This window comes from Tamandua tetradactyla, chromosome 4 (genome assembly GCF_023851605.1).
Source record: "Tamandua tetradactyla isolate mTamTet1 chromosome 4, mTamTet1.pri, whole genome shotgun sequence".
NCBI lineage: Eukaryota > Metazoa > Chordata > Mammalia > Pilosa > Myrmecophagidae > Tamandua > Tamandua tetradactyla.
In genome coordinates this window covers 117,489,693-117,509,867 of record NC_135330.1, presented here as the reverse complement: position 1 = coordinate 117,509,867, position 20,175 = coordinate 117,489,693, and the positions used below count along the sequence as shown (strand labels likewise).

The window sequence follows — 20,175 nt, the reverse complement described above, 5'->3', positions numbered from 1 at the left end:
CTAATAAGAGTCTGATATTTTGACTCTATAAGAAATCCTACAAGTCAACAATAAAAAGACAAACAACACAAACAAAAATTAGGCAAGAAAGGGATGTGAGGGTAGTTCAGTGGTAGAACTCTAGCCTGCCATATGGGAGACCCAGGTTCAATTCCCAGTCCATGCACTTCCCAAAAACAAAAAAGCAAACAAAACAAATAAACAAACAAAAATTCAATAAATGGCGGGCCGCGGTGGCTCAGCGGGCAAAGTGCTTGCCTGCTGTGCCGGAGGACCTCGGTTCGATTCCCGGCCCCAGCCCATGTAACAAAAACGGAGAAACAGAATACAATAAAACAAGAAAATGTTTAAAAATGTTTCCCTTTCTTCCTTCCTTCCTTCCTTCTATCCTTCCTTCCTTCTCTCTGTCTTTCCTTAAAAAAAAAAAAAAAAAAAAAAATTCAATAAATGGTGCTGCAACAGTGGGATATTCACACGGAAAAAGAATGAAATGTGACCCTGCTATACAGCATACAAAAAAAAAAAAAAAAAAAAGGCAAAAAGACATTGTGCCGGTTTGAAAATATTATGTATCCCAGAAAAGCAATGCTTTGATCCTGATTCAATCTTGTGGAGGCAGCTGTTTCTTTTAATTCTGAGACAGTACTGTATGTTAGAAACGTAATTAGATTTTCTCTGCAGTGATGTGACACACCCAATTGTGGGTGTGACCTTGATTAGATGGACATGTGACTCTATCCATTCTAGGTGAGTCTTGATTAGTTTACTGGCATCCTTTAAAGGAAGAAACACTAAACTTCAGAGCTGACAGAAACAACAGAGCCGAGAGAAACTTCAGAGCAGAGCTAACTCAGACGCCGAAACTTGGAGAATTGAGACACGGATGTTTGGAGATCCTTGGAGTCCAGCAGATGTCACCATGGGATGTTAAGCAAGCCAGAACCTGGAGAGATCTAAGGGAAGCCAACAGATGAAGGCCATCCCTGCATAAGTAAAGTGAGGAGCCTCCACAGGAACAGAGGCTGAAAGCAACGGAGCCCAGGAGAAAAGGACCAACAGATGCCAGCCACGTGACTACCTGGCTGACAGAGGTGTTCCTGACACACTGACTTTCCTTGAATTAAGGTATCTTTCCCTAGAGGCCTTAGTTTGGACAATTTTATAGGCTTAGAACTGTAAACTTGCAACTTATTAAATTCACTTTTTAAAAAGCTGTCCTAGTTCTGGTATATTGCATTCCAGCAGCTTGCAAACTAACACAGACATGAACACATATTTTTCCAAAGAGGAAATACAGTTGGATAAAAAGCACCTGAAAAGATGCTCAGCATCACTAGCTATTAGGGAAATACAAATCAAAACCACAATGAAATTTCATCTCACACATTTAAGAATGGCTGCTATTAAAAAAACAGAAAACTACAAGTGTTGGTGTATACATACAGAAATTGGAACACTTATTCACTGCTGGTGGGAATGTAAAATGGTACAACTGTTGTGGAGTATGTTTTGGTGGTTCCTCAGGAAGCTAAGTATAGAGTTGCCTTATGACATAGCAATCCCACTACTCAGGATATACCCATAAGATCTGAAAACAAGAATGTGAACAGACATCTGCACACCGATATTCACAGTTAGCATTATTCACAATTGCCAAAAGATATAAACAACCTGTATTCGTTTGTTAAGCTGCAAGAATGCAATATGCCAGAAGTGGAATGACTTTTAAAAAGGGAATTTAATAAGGTACAAGTTTACAGTTCTGGTGCCAAGAAATTGTACAAACTAAGGCACCAGCAAGAGGTCAAGAAAGGCCAATGCCATCTGCAATACCTACCTGTCAGCTGGGAAGGTAACTGGGTTCCTTACTCCTGCCTGGGCTCCACTGCTTTTAGCTTCTGTTTCCTGTGGGGACTTCTTACTTGGAGTCTGTGGGCCTTCACTTAGCAACTCCAGGACACAACTCTGGGTTCTGGCTTGCTTAGCATCTCATCGGAAGGTATTCGGCAATGTCTGCTGGACCCTGCATCTCCAAGCATCTGGGTCTCGTGTCAACTCTGTAAGCTCTGAAGCAACAGTTTGCCAAGCATCTGCATCAGCCCTGAGCTTTCTCTAAAATGTCTCCTCTTTTAAAGGACTTCAATGAATTAATCAAGACTCGCCCTAATTGAGAGAAGTCACGTTTCCATCCAACCAAAAGGTCACACCCACAATTGGGCACACCACATCTTTGTGGAGATAATCTTATCAAAAGGCCCAACCACAACTGGGAGCACTGCATATGCATGGAGACAATCTAATTAAAAGGGTTTCCATCCTACAGTACTGAATCAGGACTAAAGGACATGGCTTTGTTGGGGTATACAACACTTTCAAATCGGCACCCAGTCCAGTGCCCTTCAACAAATGAGTAGATAAACAAAATGTGGTATATACATACAATGGAATATTAATCAGCAGTAAAGAAGGAATGAAATCCTGAAGTATGTGACAACATGTAAGAACTTTGGGGACATTATGTTAAGTGAAAAAAATGAGACACAAAAGGACAAATATTGTATGATCTCACTGGTATGAACTAATTATAGTATGTAAACTTATAGACATAAAATATAGAATATAGGTTACCAGATAATAGAATGAGGTTGAAGAATGGGGATTGGTTGCTTAATATGTGCAGAATGTTTAACTAAGTTGAATTTAAAATGTTAGGAAATGGACACAAGTGATGGTAGCACATTGTGAGAATAATTAACAGTGCTGAATGGTCTGTGAATGTGGTGGAAAGGGGAAATTTAAAGTCATGTATATCACCAGAAGGAAGCTGAAAATTAAAACATGGGAATGGATAACACAATGAACCTTATGATGGATAATACCTGTGATGAACATACAAATATTAAAAAGTTCTTTCAAGAACTAGAACAAATGTATGGTACTATTAGAAGGAATTAATAATAGAGGAGTTTATGGGAAAAAGGGACTATTGAAGACTATGGACTATAATTAACAGTAATATTTTAGTAGTCTTTCATCAATAGTCACAAATGTACTACACAAATACTATGAGTAAATATTGGGGGAAATAAGAGTATGGGAAGATTTAAGTTATCTTTTTTATTTTTATTGACTTTCTGGAGTAATGAAAATGTTTCAAAATTGATCATGGAATTGTATACACAAATGCACAGCTGTGCGATGACACTGTGAACCAGTGACTACACACTTTGGATTGTTTTCAGAAAAGCAGCAACAGTGTGGTACTGATGTAAAGATACATAGGTGGATTACTGGAGCAGAAACAAGACTGTAGAAATCCTTACACTTACAGTCAATTGATTTTCAACAAAGGCACCAAGACAACTCAAGGGCAAAGGACAGTCTCCTCAAAAAAAATAATATCTAATCATAGAATGTTGTTCAGATCTAAACAGAGAAATCAGCTTTTGAAAACAGTTTGAAAGGAACTGAATATATATTGTTTTTGTAAGTTATATAAAAAAAAAAGATGGAGACCAAACTCCATCTAACAACTTTTTACCCTTAATTTAAGATCAATTAAAAAACAAAAACATAAGAAACACAGTTGCTGCTTGCTATAGGTCTGATAATTCAATTGAGGAAAATTACCAGAAACCTCTAAATATAAACTGCCCATCATTCCCTCCATTAATATAAATTGGACATCTACTGTGTAGCTAGTACTGCGCTAGGAAGTGACAATACAGAGATGAGCAAGAAAAGTGTAGTTCCTGGCCTCAAGGAGCATACAGACAAGATGGGAAGAGGCATTCAGTAAGTAATTACAAGAGAAAAAGACGGGTGTGATGAAAAGAGATGGAGGGGTGTATTCACAGGGAAAACCTAACTGGACCAGAGACAAGGGAAGGCCCCTCTTCCAGCAGTTAGGGAAAGGAGGTAGGAAAGGACTAGGGATTTCTCCATGCAGAAGGAAGAACATGCACCAAGAACCAGAGAGAAGATAAGAAACCGAAGAAAGGGTCAGGGAGGCACAAGCTAACAAAGTGAGAGAAAAAAGGGAAGCTACAATTAGAGCTAGAGATGCAGCTGGATCATACAGTACACTATAAGCCACAAGACTTAGACTATATATTAGGGGTGATGCAGAGCCAATTTAAGACAAAAAAAAAAGGCAATCAGATTTTAGTTTCACAAGCATCCCTCTGGCTGCAGAGTGGAGAGTGGATCAGAGTGGGTGTAAGGTTGGGGGGTGAGCTATGTTACATATCCAGTGCTGTGATCCAGCTGCTGGTAAGCTGGGCTAGGGTGACAGTCATGGGAAAAAAATGTAGACATAGAGGGTAGAATGGACAAGACTTGATGGGTGATTGAATGGGTGTGAGGGATGATTTAAACCCCAAATTCTAAAGTTTAGAAGGTAGAAGACCCTCTTCTTTTAATTAAACCAGTTATTTAATTGGAACATAAAATCATTTCCAAAAACGTATTCCAATAGGGAGAAGAAACTTATTCCTTTAAAGTGTTCCTATCATTTTATTCATTAATCTGGGTTCCAGCTATTACTCACCTGGTTGCCAACCAATAGTAAGTGTTCTCCAAGAAGGAAGTCTTTGAGCATATCTTCCATCACAATCATGTGCTAAAGAAAAAAGAACTAGAGGTTAATTGTGTTTCACACAATTAAGGTGAAATAAGAAAGTAACTATAAAGACAGCTTTGAGGAAAATAAAACATCTGTTATGACAGACAACAGTCAATTTAATTTAAAAAATCAATGCTGTGGTTTTAAGTTATATAACCAATAGGTCACTGATACTGGAAACTTGAAATAGTTCACCTGAGAAAAACTAAGCCTATGACAAATATTTCAAAGAGTTTTATAAATCAATTTGAATATTTTTCAGCTATTAATCTATGGAGGATTGGCTTATAATTTAATATAATATCTTAACATTGGCTAACATAAATATGCAAAGACTTTCTCAAATATTTGGAGATTTCCATGGAACATTTTATGTTGACTTGTTCTTCTTCAAAGGTGTGTATAGCTTTAGTATTAAAAGTATATTATTTACCTTTCACATTTTATTCAAATTTCAACACAATATAATAGAACAAGATTAAAGTTATTTACAATAGTCACAGAGAAAACTTCTGTAGCTTAAAAAATAGGACATTTGCACATAGGCCAGAAGGATCATCCTGGGTAGCGGGAGGTGGGGGTGGGGTGGACCTAAATCCCAGCACAGTTAACATCCCCATTACTTTCTCTTGGTTTTCTGGATCAAATCAACAGAGGCCTCAGAAGTAATGAACTTACTAAATTTCCTTCCTTTTTAAAAAATGACAAAAGGGATTTCTTTTCCTTTGAATTTCGGAGGAGGGCAGTTTAAACCTTTTATTATATACCAGTAATGACTGTTAGTAACTGAAAATTCTAAATATTCACATTAAAGGATAAACTTCAAAAGCACACTTTAAAAATTTTTTTTGCTTATTTCTAATGGTCAAGATTACTTGAATAATGGTAAAATTGTATAGTGTAAAATGATTTCTATGCTATTTTGTCTTTATAATTTTATAATCAAATAACAACAATTCACATATCTGCTATTTTTTTTATTTCCTAGCAAATCCAACATCAGCACTTTAAAAGCTTTAAAATAATTAATCATATGAAAGAACAGTTCTGCCCTTAGAGAAATCTTCTCTATCCAGATCATAAATAAAAATTTTACTTATTCTGAATATAAATTGGATCTAAATATCTAAGGCTATAACTCACCAGTTCCCAAACACCATTTACATCTGTTCTTCACGTACAGGAAACATTACTCTTTTTTCCTAAACCATGCTTTAAATAACTACATAGTATTTTTTAAAAATATTCCATTATTTATTTAATTAAACCCATATAACATTTAGGCTATTTCCAATTCTTTTCTATTACAAAGTATAAAGCAATCAGCACACCCAGTGGAGTAAATTCTTGAAGACAATTGTATAAAGATACAATGTTTACAATGTGACTGTGTGATTGTGAAAAAACCTTGTGCCTGATGCTCCTTATATCCAGGGTATGGACAAATGAATAAAAAGTATGGATAAATAAATAAATAAAAATAAATCTTTAGATTTATTTCCAATTCCTAAAATTAATTCCCTAATGTTTTTTGCCCTTTGTTAAAAAAAGTCACATGTTCCTCTTCTTTCCATTCTGTAAATTAAAAAAAATAATGTCAAGAAAATTAATCCTATGCATGTGTTCTAGTTTGCTAGCTGCCAGAATGCAATACACCAGAAATAGAATGGCTTTTAAAAAGGGGAATTTAATAAGTTGCTAGTTTACAGTTCTAAGCCTGAGAAAATGTCCCAATTAAAACAAGTCTACAGAAATGTCCAATCAAAGGCATCCATCCAGGGAAAGATACTTTGGTTCAAAAAGGCCGATGAAGTTCACGGTTTCTCTTTCATCTGGAAAGGCACATGGTGAACACAGCATCATCTGCTAGCTTCTTCTCCTGGCTTCCTGTTTCATAAAGCTCCCCGGGAGGCATTTTCCTTCTTTATCTCCACAGGTCACTGGCTGGTGGACTCTGCTTCTCGTGGCTATATGTCGTTCGGCTCTGTTCTGTTTGAATCTCTAATTCTCCAAAATGTTTCCTCTTTTATAGGACTTCAGAAACAAATCAAGACCCACCCGAATGGATAGAGACATATCGTTACCTAATCCAGCTTAACAACCACTCTCGATTACATCACATCTCCAGGGAAATGATCTAATTACAATTTCAAACATACAATGCTGAATAGGGATTAGAAGAAATGGTTGCCTTTACAAAATGGGATTAGGATTAAAACATGGCTTTTCTAGGGGACATACATCCTTTCAAACCAGCATAGCATGGAATATACGCTGCAAATATTTTTCTACTTTGTCACTTGCTTTTTTTTTTTTTTTAACTTGGTTTATGGTGGGGGATACGTTATTTTTGTTTTTTGACACATAGAGTTTCTTCCTTTTACTTGTTATATTTACCGATATTTTCTTTCAGAGTGTTCTAGTTTGCTAGCTGCCAGAATGCAATATACCAGAAATGGAATGACTTTTAAAAGGGGGAATTTAATGAGTTGCTAGTTTATAGTTCTAAGGCCAAGAAAATGTCCCAATTAAAACAAATTTATAGAAATGTCCAATCTAAGGCATCCATCCAGGGACAGATACCTTGGTTCAAAAAGGCCAATGAAGTTCATGGTTTCTCTTTCAAGTGGAAGGGCACATGGTGAACACAGTCAGAGTTTCTCTCCCATCTGGAAGGGCACATGGTGAACATGGTCAGGGTTCCTCTCTCATCTGGAAGGGCACATGGCAAACACGGCATCATCTGCTAGCTTCTTCTCCTGGCTTCCTGTTGCATGAAGCTCCCTGGGAGGCATTTTCCTTCTTCATCTCCAAAGGTCGCTGGCTGGTGGACTCTGCTTCTCATGGCTATGTCGTTCTGCTCTGCTCTCTCTGAATCTCTTATTCTCCATAATATTTCCTCTTTATAGGACTCCAGACTTATGAAGACCCACCCCAATGGGTGGAGACATGTTGTCACCTAATACAACTTAACAACCACTCTTGACTAAATCACATCTTCAGTGAGATGATTTTATTACAGTTTCAAACATATAGTATTGAATAGGGATTATTCTGCTTTTACAAAATAGGATTTTGATTAAAACATGGCTTTTCTAGGGGACATACATCCTTTCAAACCAGCGCACAGAGTTTCTTCCTTGGAAAGAAAACTGGGAAAGTTTATTCCCTCCTTTAACAACAGACGAATATTTCTTGATGTTTGCCTTGGTAGTTTTTATATTTTGAAATGCTTTCACATATACCTTTAAGTAGGCTGATCATATCAAACTATTATATATTTTGGAACTTAAGCATAAAAAGAGATAGTATTAATGCTAATGTTGGGATAACAAGTATACAGGGACATCTTAAGCAACCTAAAATGTATGACTACTCTAAATAAAAGAGAATCCTAGAATATTGTTTAATCTGAGTTCTGGTGATAAATCATCTGGAACCCTCTTCTTTCTAAGATGTAATCACTAAAAATCAGTGTCAACCTCTAGATAATTTTAAGTTCTTACAGTAATGAATGGGCTTATCTACAAGAGGAACAGACAGAAATGTTGGAATGAACACCAGCATAGCCAAGTAAAAAAGCAATGTCAATCCAGAAAACCCAAAATATATTGCTATTCTTAACTTGTTTACTACCTTCATGTCCTGCTTAATGCCCTCATTACATTTAACTAAATTATTCACATCCACAAACATTAGCTAAGGCTAAAGTCACCAACCTAATTCTACTCTTAACTTCTTTGCCCAATTAGCACTGCAGACAATTTCTTAAAATTCTCCCCTCAGTTGTCTGTTTCTCCTGATTCCTTCCTACCTCTCAAACAATTTCTCATCATAGTCCTCTTAGCTGGCTTTTCATGTTGTAGCAATTCTTTAAATATTCATTTTCCCAACATGTCCTTCTTTGCCCTTATACCATTTTCCATGCTTTCCTTTGGGGCACACAGTACAGGGCAGAGTAGCTGTTTTCTACCTGTACATGGGCATCCACCTGAGGCGCGTGAGGGTTGTATGCAGAGTTGGATGCTTGCACATCACGACTCAAAGAGCCACCTCTGCTGGCTCTACCTAAACCATCTCATTCATCTCATGGCTTCAACTCCCAACTTTGTACTGATCTTCAACAGAAGAACTTTTGTCTTCCCAAAATGACATGAGAAATTCAACTCCATATTTCTGAGTGACTACTGAACCACTTAGTTATTCCCCAGGCTCCTCAAACACAGCATATCTCAAATGTGGCTTATTATTCTCTCCTCAACTTCATTCTTAATTCTGTATCTTTTACCCCAATTAATAATATCCTTTTTCTAGTTTCTGCACAAACCCCTGATATCATCCTGTTCCTGTTGACCTCATTCCTCCACTACAAAGCTCTAATTGAATACCAACTTTAGCAATTAAACTACCAAACATTCAACTACATCTATTCTTTATGTCCTCACAGCTTTGATTTAGGTTTTTATCATCTCTGACCTAGATTTTTATCAGTATTTAGTTTCTATACCTTCAGCATCTCCCTGAGCCAATGTGTTCTCCACAATTCTGACACAGTAACTTCTTTGCTCAAAATCATGTCACTTCTTTTCTCAAAATTCCTTAAATGACTCTATGCTAACCTTAGAAACCGAAATTACTCACTCCTCAGTCTTCTTGAGCTAGTCTCAGCCTCATCTCTTACCACTTTTCTTCTCTTCTCTGTGTACCAGTCATGAGATATAATACAATTTCCTATTTACACTTCTGGTATTCCCACCAGACTGTGAGCTTCTTCAGAGAAAAATCTCTGTCTTTTATCTAGCATAGAAGTCCTCTGATCCTATCTCCTAACTAGCCCTGCAATGTGCTCTTTCAAATCTATTCCCACTGTTACCGCCTTAGTTCAGATCTTTTGTAACTTTCACCTGGACTAAGACAATACCCTCCTAACTAGTCTCTCTATTTTTCTTGGTTCTAACTTATGTACAAACTTAAAGAGTGAATGTAAATTAGCAAAAATGAAAGTTTGATTAAATCTTTTAATGGTTTCCTCATGTCTTCTGAAGAAAACTCAAATTCCCAGATTATCTGAATCTTTTCTAACTTACCAGCCTTATTTCATGACACTCTCCTATTTGCAACCTCAACTCTGTGGCAGTAATAATCAATTAAATGTAGCTCCCTAAATGAGCCATGGTCTCACATATCACATTTTTGTAAATGCAGTCTGTCTGCCTGACATACTATCCCATCTTTGCCTGTTAACTCATTTTCCATGATCATTCCAATTGAAGACCATCACCTCAACAAGCTACCATAGATACATACGCATACTTTTGTCACCCTGTGTAGTAACCATGTGCACTTACTTGGCTGTCTCCCCTTAAGCAACTTGAGCCCTGGAACTGCTTATGCACGTGTGTAGATATGTGTATGGTTGTGTGTGCATGCATATAATATTCCAATGCCTGAAGACAAGGTTTGGCACATGGTAGGTATTTTTAAAATGCTTTCAGATATAAAATTCCTTAGGGATATTAAGAGGCTATTAATCTCTCTCTCCTCCAATTTCTCCTGCTCTTTGCTACAGGTGCAATATTCTCTAATGAAAGATTTAATGAGCTAATCTTCTGAATAACAATCGGCAAAATCTTATTCATCTTTTCATTACTTCACTCAAAAGATTTACTCAGCAATCATTATGTGCCAGGAACTGTACTATTTGCTGGGGATATAAAATAAATAAAATACAAGGCTTAGTGGTGAAGGAAAAGACTTAAAGATCAGTTTCAACGAAGTGTGATCAGAGGACAACAGCATATAGAAAAAAAGATGGTACAGGAACATCTAAATCTGCAAGAGGCACTAAAGACTTGCTTCAAAGTTGAAGTACTACATAAAAGAAAGTAGCAACAATACAACAAAAGCAAATTTAATCAAGCTTCTGCCCCTCAAAGTAGATAAAGTTTCTCCATTAATGATTAATTCAAAATGCTTTAAGAAGAGAAGGTACATTTGGAGACAAATTACAAAAAATCCCCCAGGGCCACTGGATAAAGTTCCCAGCAGCCCTGTGGCCCCAGCTGCTATGTCACAGACACCATGGCAACCAGACACTGTGTTCAAGGGAACAATGGTCCTCCCTCCCACGGAATCTCCTACATTCTTATGTGCTGTGGAGTCTTTTCAACCTTCACTCCCACGGCGTTCTTCAGATTGTCGCAACTAAGTTTCCTGATGATTATTTCTTTATTCCTTTCCACTGCATGTGCAGAGCATGATATCATCAAAGCTTGTAAATAATATATCTTATTTACAATTATGTTTCTGTTTATTTCATTGGTAAGATTTTTTTCTCCTTTGTACCTTATAAGTACATTTATTTTCTATTCTTTGTCTACTGTTCATGCAAGAATATTAATGCTTTGGGAGAAAAAACTTATATCAGTTAAGTGATGATAGAGTAAAAAAAATCAAAATAAGATTATACCTCTGGCTATACCATAGAGAATATTTGTAGTTTTGACAGATTGCAAAATGTATAAACACAATTTTTATTGAGAAAGAAGAATTTACTTAGATGATTTCTAATTCGTTAATATGATTTAGGGATATAAATTATGGAACTTATTGGACAACAAATAAGATTGGGAGTGGCAAATAAAAAAGAAATTTTACCTGAATTTTCCTATCTTTTTTAGTATAGTGGAGATAAAGATCTTCTAATATCATTTGTAAAATTATTTGCATGCAGATTAATGACCAAGAATTACAGGAAAAAATTAAGTATGTTTTTTATTATAACAAATATATAACTACATGGCAGAAAATCTGGAAAAGAAAATATAAAATGGGTAATTTTCTCCAGAAAAATTCTTAAATTCTCAAATTAAAGTGATTATCTACAATAAAGCTTTCTGGGCACACACCCACTTCTGTGTCTTAGTGGCTAGTTGATAATGTCTGGTGAATTCACCATAATGTAAATGAAGATTTGTCCATTAACATGAGCAATGGTCTTACCTGTATGTTGTCATAGAACAGAACATCAGGCACTTTCATTTTCTCATGGGCATTGTAGATCGGTGCACTAACAGCTCCAATCCTTAGAGATCCAGCTGAAACTTCACCTAAGCATTTCACATAGGACAGATAATTACTTACACCACTGTCCCAGAGAAGTTAAGTCCTCCAAACACTGAATACAATATGGCATCTGTAATATTTCAGGTGCTGTTCAATGATTTTTCACTTAACATTTGAAAAAATATGCTTGCAGATGTTAATAAAATACTCTAGCTGCACGTCAGCATTAAAAGTTCCAAAATGTAATAAATTTTATTTAAAGCAATATATATAGCAAACAGCATATAGATAAAATTGAGGGGAAAAAAATAGTACTCAGTTAAGCCACCTTCATAAGTGTATTTGGCCAGTAACAAATATATAAGCCAAATACACATTCAGAGAATATAAATTTTTAGGACCCATCCACTGGAAACTACAAGTTCTAGTCAAAAATAGAGACGAGCCAATCAAACCCAGACCTCTTTCGTTACTATAAAGGATTCCAGTAATCCAAATTTAAACCCAACCTGAGACAGCTGAGATACACCTTAACTGAAATAATATCTTGAAGGGATCTTATTTACAATATATACACACCCACTAGAATGCTGACCACATGGTCTTCCTATGTGTAAAATAAATTCATTCCATCACAACATCCAAGAAGCACTAAGCCATTTTAGAACAATGTTATATGCACAAAGTCTCAAAATCAGCTATGGATGTGTTCCATCCTGGGACAAAATTCCTCTGTCTGATCAATCCGTAAAACCTAGAAATAAGTCATCTGCTTCCATTATATAATGGTGGGAAAGGCAGAGGACAAATGTTCCAGATCAAGATGGGAGAAATTAGAAGGCAAACAGGGGTCAGTGCTCCCAAACAAGTCTGAACCCAGCAGGGATAACTTCATTAGATCTCGAAGTCTGAGAGTCATCTATGAATCAATTCTTTGAATTCTGGGTCTAATGGTATAGCAGCCCCACCCCTTCCAAGTGCTTGTGCAACAGCCATGCTCTCCCCAAATCCTGGGGTAAAGTCCTCACTCTCTCTGAGCATTGGAATGGCAACTGGGCTCTCTGCAAACACTAGATATAGGCTCTTCAAGCATTAGATTGGCAGCCAGACATTCTGTGAATGCAGGGAAAAGGACCCCCATCTCTGAGCACCGGAGCTACAGCACTCTCCCTGAAGAAGAGGGTGCAAGGCCCACCCCCCGCCCCCAAGCCCTAGGGCAGATGGACTGCTCCCTGCAAGCACAAGAGTGAATACACCTTTCTGTGAGCCTGCTTTCCAAGGTTCCACCTCTTAAAGTCACTCTTCCTTCAATTCATCCTTTTTCCATCCCTTTTATTCTTGGCTGGCAGTAGTTTTACTCATACAAATTTTTTACAAACTTTGTTGGCTTTGAATTCAGTTCAGGTGGGTCCAAACCATCAGACAACAGAAACTTCCATAGATCCTTCCAATATAACACTTCAAATCCTGACTTTCTCTGAGATGTCTGACTGGATCCACATTCGGGCGCAACCTCTTAAGCAAAGGGTTGTTCAGCTGAACCTTCACATGAAGCCATGTTTGCTGGAGACTCACTTTCCAGAAGCCCAGGGAGGTCTGTCCCTAGTCGTAAAGCACACTATCTGGATGGGGTGACAATCTTCCAAATCATCAATTACTGGTTTCTATGTGCATAAATCCTCAGTTTATCTCTTTCTTCTCTCGTTAACTATAGGCTGCAAGGAGAAACCAATTTTACCTCCCATACTTAGCTTAGAAATCTCTTCTGCTAAATATTGAAGTTCACCACTTGCAAGGTCTGCCTTATTCAATATCAAAACACATTATTGCCAAGTTCTCTGCCACTTTATAACAAGAACTGCCTTTGTTCCATTTTCCAATATTACATTCATTATTTTCTTCTAAGGCTTCATTGGAAGTACCTTGAACATCCTTATTTCTACCAATAGTCTCTTCATAGTAAACCAGGCTTTTTCTACTAAGCACCTCACAATTCTCCCAACCTCTAACCATTATACCCAATTCCAAAGTCATTTCCACATTTTTAAGTATTTGTCATGGTGGAACCCCATTCTCTAATACCAAACCAAAAATTGTTTTGGTCTCCCAGCTGTTAAAACAAATACCATATAATGGGTTGGCTTAAGCAACAGGAAATTTTTGGCTCACAGTTTTTGAGGCTAGGAAAAGTCCAAAATTGAGGTATCAGGACTCTAGAGGCTTTATTCCCAAAGACTGTAGCATTTTGGGGCTGGCTGCCAGTGATCATTTCTCCTTGGCTTTTCTATAACACAGCAATGCACATGGTAGTGTCTTCTTCTTTCTCCTCCAGGGTCAGCTCATTTCTTCCCCTGTGGCTTTCTCTCCCCATCTGACCTTCACTCTTTTTATAAAGGATTCCAATAATCCAGCTTAAAGTCCAACCTTATCCCATTGGGCTACATCTTAACTGAAGTAATGTCTTAAAAAGATCTTATTTACAATAGGGCCACACCTACCAGAAGGTGGACCAAGAGCAAGAAAATGTCCAAACTGAGTACATAATTCAATCCACCACAGACACAAATGAATTAATTTGCTTAAAATCACCCAGTTAGTATGGGTAGAATTCAAAACAATTGCTTAGTGGAATGATTTTTTTTCCAAAGATATTCAACCACACATTTCCCCTCCCCCCATCATAGCTTCAAAATTGACCATATTTTATCTACCACCTAAATAACAGCAATAATATCCAACTTTAAATGCCATGCAAATTAGCAGGGTGCTGCACACTTAAGAACTGACAAAATCTTTCTTGAAGAAAGAAAATAAACGGTTGATAGGAAAATAAAAGATAGATTCTCTCATGGTTACAAACACAAAAGCCTAAGGACAATTTATAGACATCAAAGCATTATGAATGACACCACTGGTAAATGCAAAAAAAATCTTAAGAAAATGCTTTGCAAGGTGGGACTCTTGTGCGCTTTTAGATATTGAGGACCTACCTGTAAGATGGAGCTATAAAATAATTATCAGTAAGAAAAATAAAACTCACGTTTTTCTACAGAAATTGTATTATGGAAATTTGAGAAGGTGTTAACAGTCTTGGAAATATGACTTCTTTTGGTTTTCCATTTCTATTAAGCAAAAATAGTACAAGATATTTCAACCAGTCTGCCAAATAATCTATGTGCAAATTGGAAAGACCAGTTTTCCCTGAAAGAGTTGTTTTATATTAAAAAACAAAACAGGGACTTCCTGGAAGATGGCGGCTTAGTAAGACGCGCGGATCTTAGTTTCTTCTCCAGGACACCTACTAGGGGAGTAGAAACGATACAGAAAGCGCCCAAAGCCACAACAGAGATAAAAAAGACAGCGTACCCCATCCTGGAACGGCTGGCTGGCTGAGAGAAGCAGCTCGGGTGAGATCGCCGAGGCGCGCGGGCCTTACCGGGCGGGGTGGCAAGCGGCCGGAGTTACTCCCTTCCCCCTTCCCGGGCCGGCTGGGAGAATTGGAGAGGCGGTCCCCTGAAACAAAGATGGCTGGCGCCCACACCACGCGCAGCCCCCGGACCAACTGAGAGAATTGGATCGGAAACCCCCAGGCCGCGGAGAACGGTGACGGGTGGGGGAGGCCCCTTCCAAACCCGTGACTCCCGGGGAACGTGCACTCTCTCGGGCGGGCCGCTGCCGCTGGCGCCCTCCCGCCACGCTTGTTGCCCAGGGCCGACTAGGAAATTCGGACGGGCTCTTTCCCTGGCTGCGGCGACCAGCAACCCTCCCTGCGTTCGGACCCCGGGCCGGCTCAAGCCGTTTCGGCTAGCGAACCCCCAGGACGGCGAGAGTTTTCCAAAGTTTAAGGTCCCACAGCACCTTTTACTGGTGGGACCCGCAGACAAACGGGTGCCACGAGCGCCACCTACTGGGCAGGATAAGAAAAACAGAACCCAGAGATTTCACAGAAAAATATTACAACTTTGCTGGGTCCAACACCAAGAGAAATCTGAATAAATGCCCAGACGCCAGCAGCAGAAGATAACTGTCCACGCTCAAAAGATTGAGAATATGGCTCAGTCAAAGGAACAAACCAATAGCTCAAATGAGACACAAGAGCTGAGACAACTAATGCTGAATATACGAACAGAAATGGAAAACCTCTTCAAAAATGAAATCGATAAATTGAGGGAGGACATGAAGAGGACATGGGCTGAACATAAAGAAGAAATAGAAAAACTGAAAAAACAAATCGCAGAACTTATGGAAGTGAAGGATAAAGTAGCAAACATAGAAAAAATAATGGATAGCTACAATGATAGATTTAAAGAGACAGAAGATAGAATTAGTGATTTGGAGGATGGAACATCTGAATTCCAAAAAGAAACAGAAACTATAGGGAAAAGAATGGAAAAATTTGAACAGGGTATCAGGGAACTCAAGGACAATATGAACCGCACAAATATACGTGTTGTGGGTGTCCCAGAAGGAGAAGAGAAGGGAAAAGGAGGAAAAAAACTAATGGAAGAAATTATCACTGAAAATTTCCCAACTCTTATGAAAGACCTAAAATTACAGATCCAAGAAGTGCAGCACACCCCAAAGAGATTAGACCCAATTAGGCGTTCTCCAAGACACTTACTAGTTAGAATGTCAGAGGTCAAAGAGAAAGAGAGGATCTTGAAAGCAGCAAGAGAAAAACAATCCATTACATACAAGGGAAACCCAATAAGATTTTGTGTAGATTTCTCAGCAGAAACCATGGAAGCTAGAAGACAGTGGGATGATATATTTAAAATACTAAAAGAGAAAAACTGCCAACCAAGACTCCTATATCCAGCAAAATTATCCTTCAAAAATGAGGGAGAAATTAAAACATTCTCAGACAAAAAGTCACTGAAAGAATTTGTGACCAAGAGACCAGCTCTGCAAGAAATACTAAAGGGAGCACTAGAGTCAGATACAAAAAGACAGAAGAGAGAGATATGGAAAAGAGTGTAGAAAGAAGGAAAATCAGATATGATATATATAATACAAAAGGCAAAATGTTAGAGGAAAATATTATCCAAACAGTAATAACACTAAATGTCAATGGACTGAATTCCCCAATCAAAAGACATAGATTGGCAGAATGGATTAAAAAACAGGATCCTTCTATATGCTGTCTACAGGAAACACATCTTAGACCCAAAGATAAACATAGGTTGAAAGTGAAAGGTTGGGAAAAGATATTTCATGCAAATAACAACCAGAAAAGAGCAGGAGTGGCTATACTAATATCCAACAAATTAGACTTCAAATGTAAAACAGTTAAAAGAGACAAAGGACACTATATACTAATAAAAGGAACAATTAAACAAGAAGACATAACAATCATAAATATTTACGCACCGAATCAGAATGCCCCAAAATACGTGAGGAATATACTGCAAACATTGAAAAGGGAAATAGACTCATATACCATAATAGTTGGAGACTTCAACTCACCACTCTCATCAAGGGACAGAACATCTAGACAGAGGATCAACAAAGAAATAGAGAATCTGAATATTACTATAAATGAACTAGACTTAATAGACATTTATAGGACATTACATCCCACAACAGCAGGATACACCTTTTTCTCAAGTGCTCATGGATCATTCTCAAAGATAGACCATATGCTGGGTCACAAAGCAAGTCTTAACAAATTTAAAAAGATTGAAATCTTACACAACACTTTTTCGGACCATAAAGGAATGATGTTGGAAATCAATAATAGGCAGAGTGCCAGAAAATTCACAAATACGCGGAGGCTCAACAACACACTCCTAAACAACGACTGGGTCAAAGAAGAAATTGCAAGGGAAATTAGCAAATACCTCGAGGCGAATGAAAATGAAAACACAACATATCAAAACTTATGGGACGCAGCAAAGGCAGTGCTAAGAGGGAAATTTATTGCTCTAGATGCCTATATCAGAAAAGAAGAAAAGGCAAAAATTCAGGAATTAACTATCCATTTGGAAGAACTGGAGAAAGAACAGCAAGCTAACCCCAAAGCAAGCAAAAGGAAAGAAATAACAAAGATTGGAGCACAAATAAAGGAAATTGAAAACATGAAAACAATAGAGAAAATCAATAAGGCCAGAAGTTGGTTCTATGAGAAAATCAATAAGATTGATGGGCCCTTAGCAAGATTGACAAAAAGAAGAAGAGAGAGGATGCAAATAAATAAGATCAGAAATGGAAGAGGAGACATAACTACTGACCTCACAGAAATAAAGGAGGTAATAACAGGATACTATGAACAACTTTACGCTAATAAATACAACAATTTAGAGGAAATGGACGGGTTCCTGGAAAGACATGAACAACCAACTTTGACTCAAGAAGACATAGATGACCTCAACAAACCAATCACAAGTAAAGAAATTGAATTAGTCATTCAAAAGCTTCCTAAAAAGAAAAGTCCAGGACCAGATGGCTTCACATGTGAATTCTACCAAACGTTCCAGAAAGAATTAGTACCAATTCTCTTCAAACTCTTCAAAAAAATCGAAGTGGAGGGAAAACTACCTAATTCATTCTATGAAGCCAACATCACCCTCATACCAAAACCAGGCAAAGATATTACAAAAAAAGAAAACTACAGACCAATCTCTCTAATGAATACAGAAGCAAAAATCCTCAATAAAATTCTAGCAAATCGTATCCAACAACACATTAAAAGAATTATACATCATGACCAAGTAGGATTCATCCCAGGTATGCAAGGATGGTTCAACATAAGAAAATCAATTAATGTAATACACCATATCAACAAATCAAAGCAGAAAAATCACATGATCATCTCAATTGATGCAGAGAAGGCATTCGACAAGATTCAACATCCTTTCCTGTTGAAAACACTTCAAAAGATAGGAATACAAGGGAACTTCCTTAAAATGATAGAGGGAATATATGAAAAACCCACAGCTAATATCATCCTCAATGGGGAAAAATTGAAAACTTTCCCCCTAAGATCAGGAACAAGACAAGGATGTCCACTATCACCACTATTATTCAACATTGTGTTGGAGGTTCTAGCCAGAGCAATTAGACAAGAAAAAGAAATACAAGGCATCAAAATTGGAAAGGAAGAAGTAAAACTATCACTGTTTGCAGACGATATGATACTATACGTCAAAAACCCGGAAAAATCCACAACAAAACTACTAGAGCTAATAAATGAGTACAGCAAAGTAGCAGGTTACAAGATCAACATTCAAAAATCTGTAGCATTTCTATACACTAGTAATGAACAAGCTGAGGGGGAAATCAAGAAACGAATCCCATTTACAATTGCAACTAAAAGAATAAAATACCTAGGAATAAATTTAACTAAACAGACAAAAAACCTATATAAAGAAAACTACAAAAAACTGCTAAAAGAAATCACAGAAGACCTAAATAGATGGAAGGGCATACCGTGTTCATGGATTGGAAGACTAAATATAGTTAAGATGTCAATCCTACCTAAATTGATTTACAGATTCAATGCAATACCAATCAAAATCCCAACAACTTATTTTTCAGAAATAGAAAAACCAATAAGCAAACTTATCTGGAAGGGCAGGGTGCCCCGAATTGCTAAAAACATCTTGAGGAAAAAAAACGAAGCTGGAGGTCTCGCGCTGCCTGACTTTAAGGCATATTATGAAGCCACAGTGGTCAAAACAGCATGGTATTGGCATAAAGATAGATATATCGACCAATGGAATCGAATAGAGTGCTCAGATATAGACCCTCTCATCTATGGACATTTGATCTTTGATAAGGCAGTCAAGCCAACTCACCTGGGACAGAGCAGTCTCTTCAATAAATGGTGCCTAGAGAACTGGATATCCATATGCAAAAGAATGAAAGAAGACCCATCTCTCACACCCTATACAAAAGTTAACTCAAAATGGATCAAAGATCTAAACATTAGGTCTAAGACCATAAAACAGTTAGAGGAAAATGTTGGGAGATATCTTATGGATCTTACAACTGGAGGCGGTTTTATGGACCTTAAACCTAAAGCAAGAGCACTGAAGAAGGAAATAAATAAATGGGAACTCCTCAAAATTAAACACTTTTGTGCATCAAAGAACTTCATCAAGAAAGTAGAAAGACAGCCTTCACAATGGGAGACAATATTTGGAAATGATATATCAGATAAAGGTCTAGTATCCAGAATTTATAAAGAGATTGTTCATCTCAACAACAAAAAGACAGCCAACCCAATTACAAAATGGGAAAAAGACTTGAACAGACACCTCTCAGAAGAGGAAATACGGATGGCCAAGAGGCACATGAAGAGATGCTCAATGTCCCTGGCCATTAGAGAAATGCAAATCAAAACCACAATGAGATATCATCTCACACCCACCAGAATGGCCATTATCAACAAAACAGAAAATGACAAGTGCTGGAGAGGATGCGGAGAAAGAGGCACACTTATCCACTGTTGGTGGGAATGTCAAAGGGTGCAACCACTGTGGAAG

At 37.6% G+C, this 20,175-nt stretch overlaps 1 protein-coding gene across 2 annotated transcripts in view; it reads right to left on the bottom strand.

Annotated features, from left to right (window-relative positions):
- The window catches only part of VWA8 (von Willebrand factor A domain containing 8), a 631,595-nt gene that overhangs the window by 338,371 nt on the left and 273,049 nt on the right, over positions 1-20,175 (bottom strand). For both annotated transcript variants that reach the window (XM_077158362.1, XM_077158361.1), the window contains exons 19-20: positions 11,627-11,733; positions 4,550-4,621 (exon numbers count right to left, since the gene is read on the bottom strand). In XM_077158362.1, coding sequence (XP_077014477.1) covers positions 4,550-4,621; positions 11,627-11,733 — 179 coding nt within the window. The remainder of the gene's footprint in view (positions 1-4,549; positions 4,622-11,626; positions 11,734-20,175) is intronic.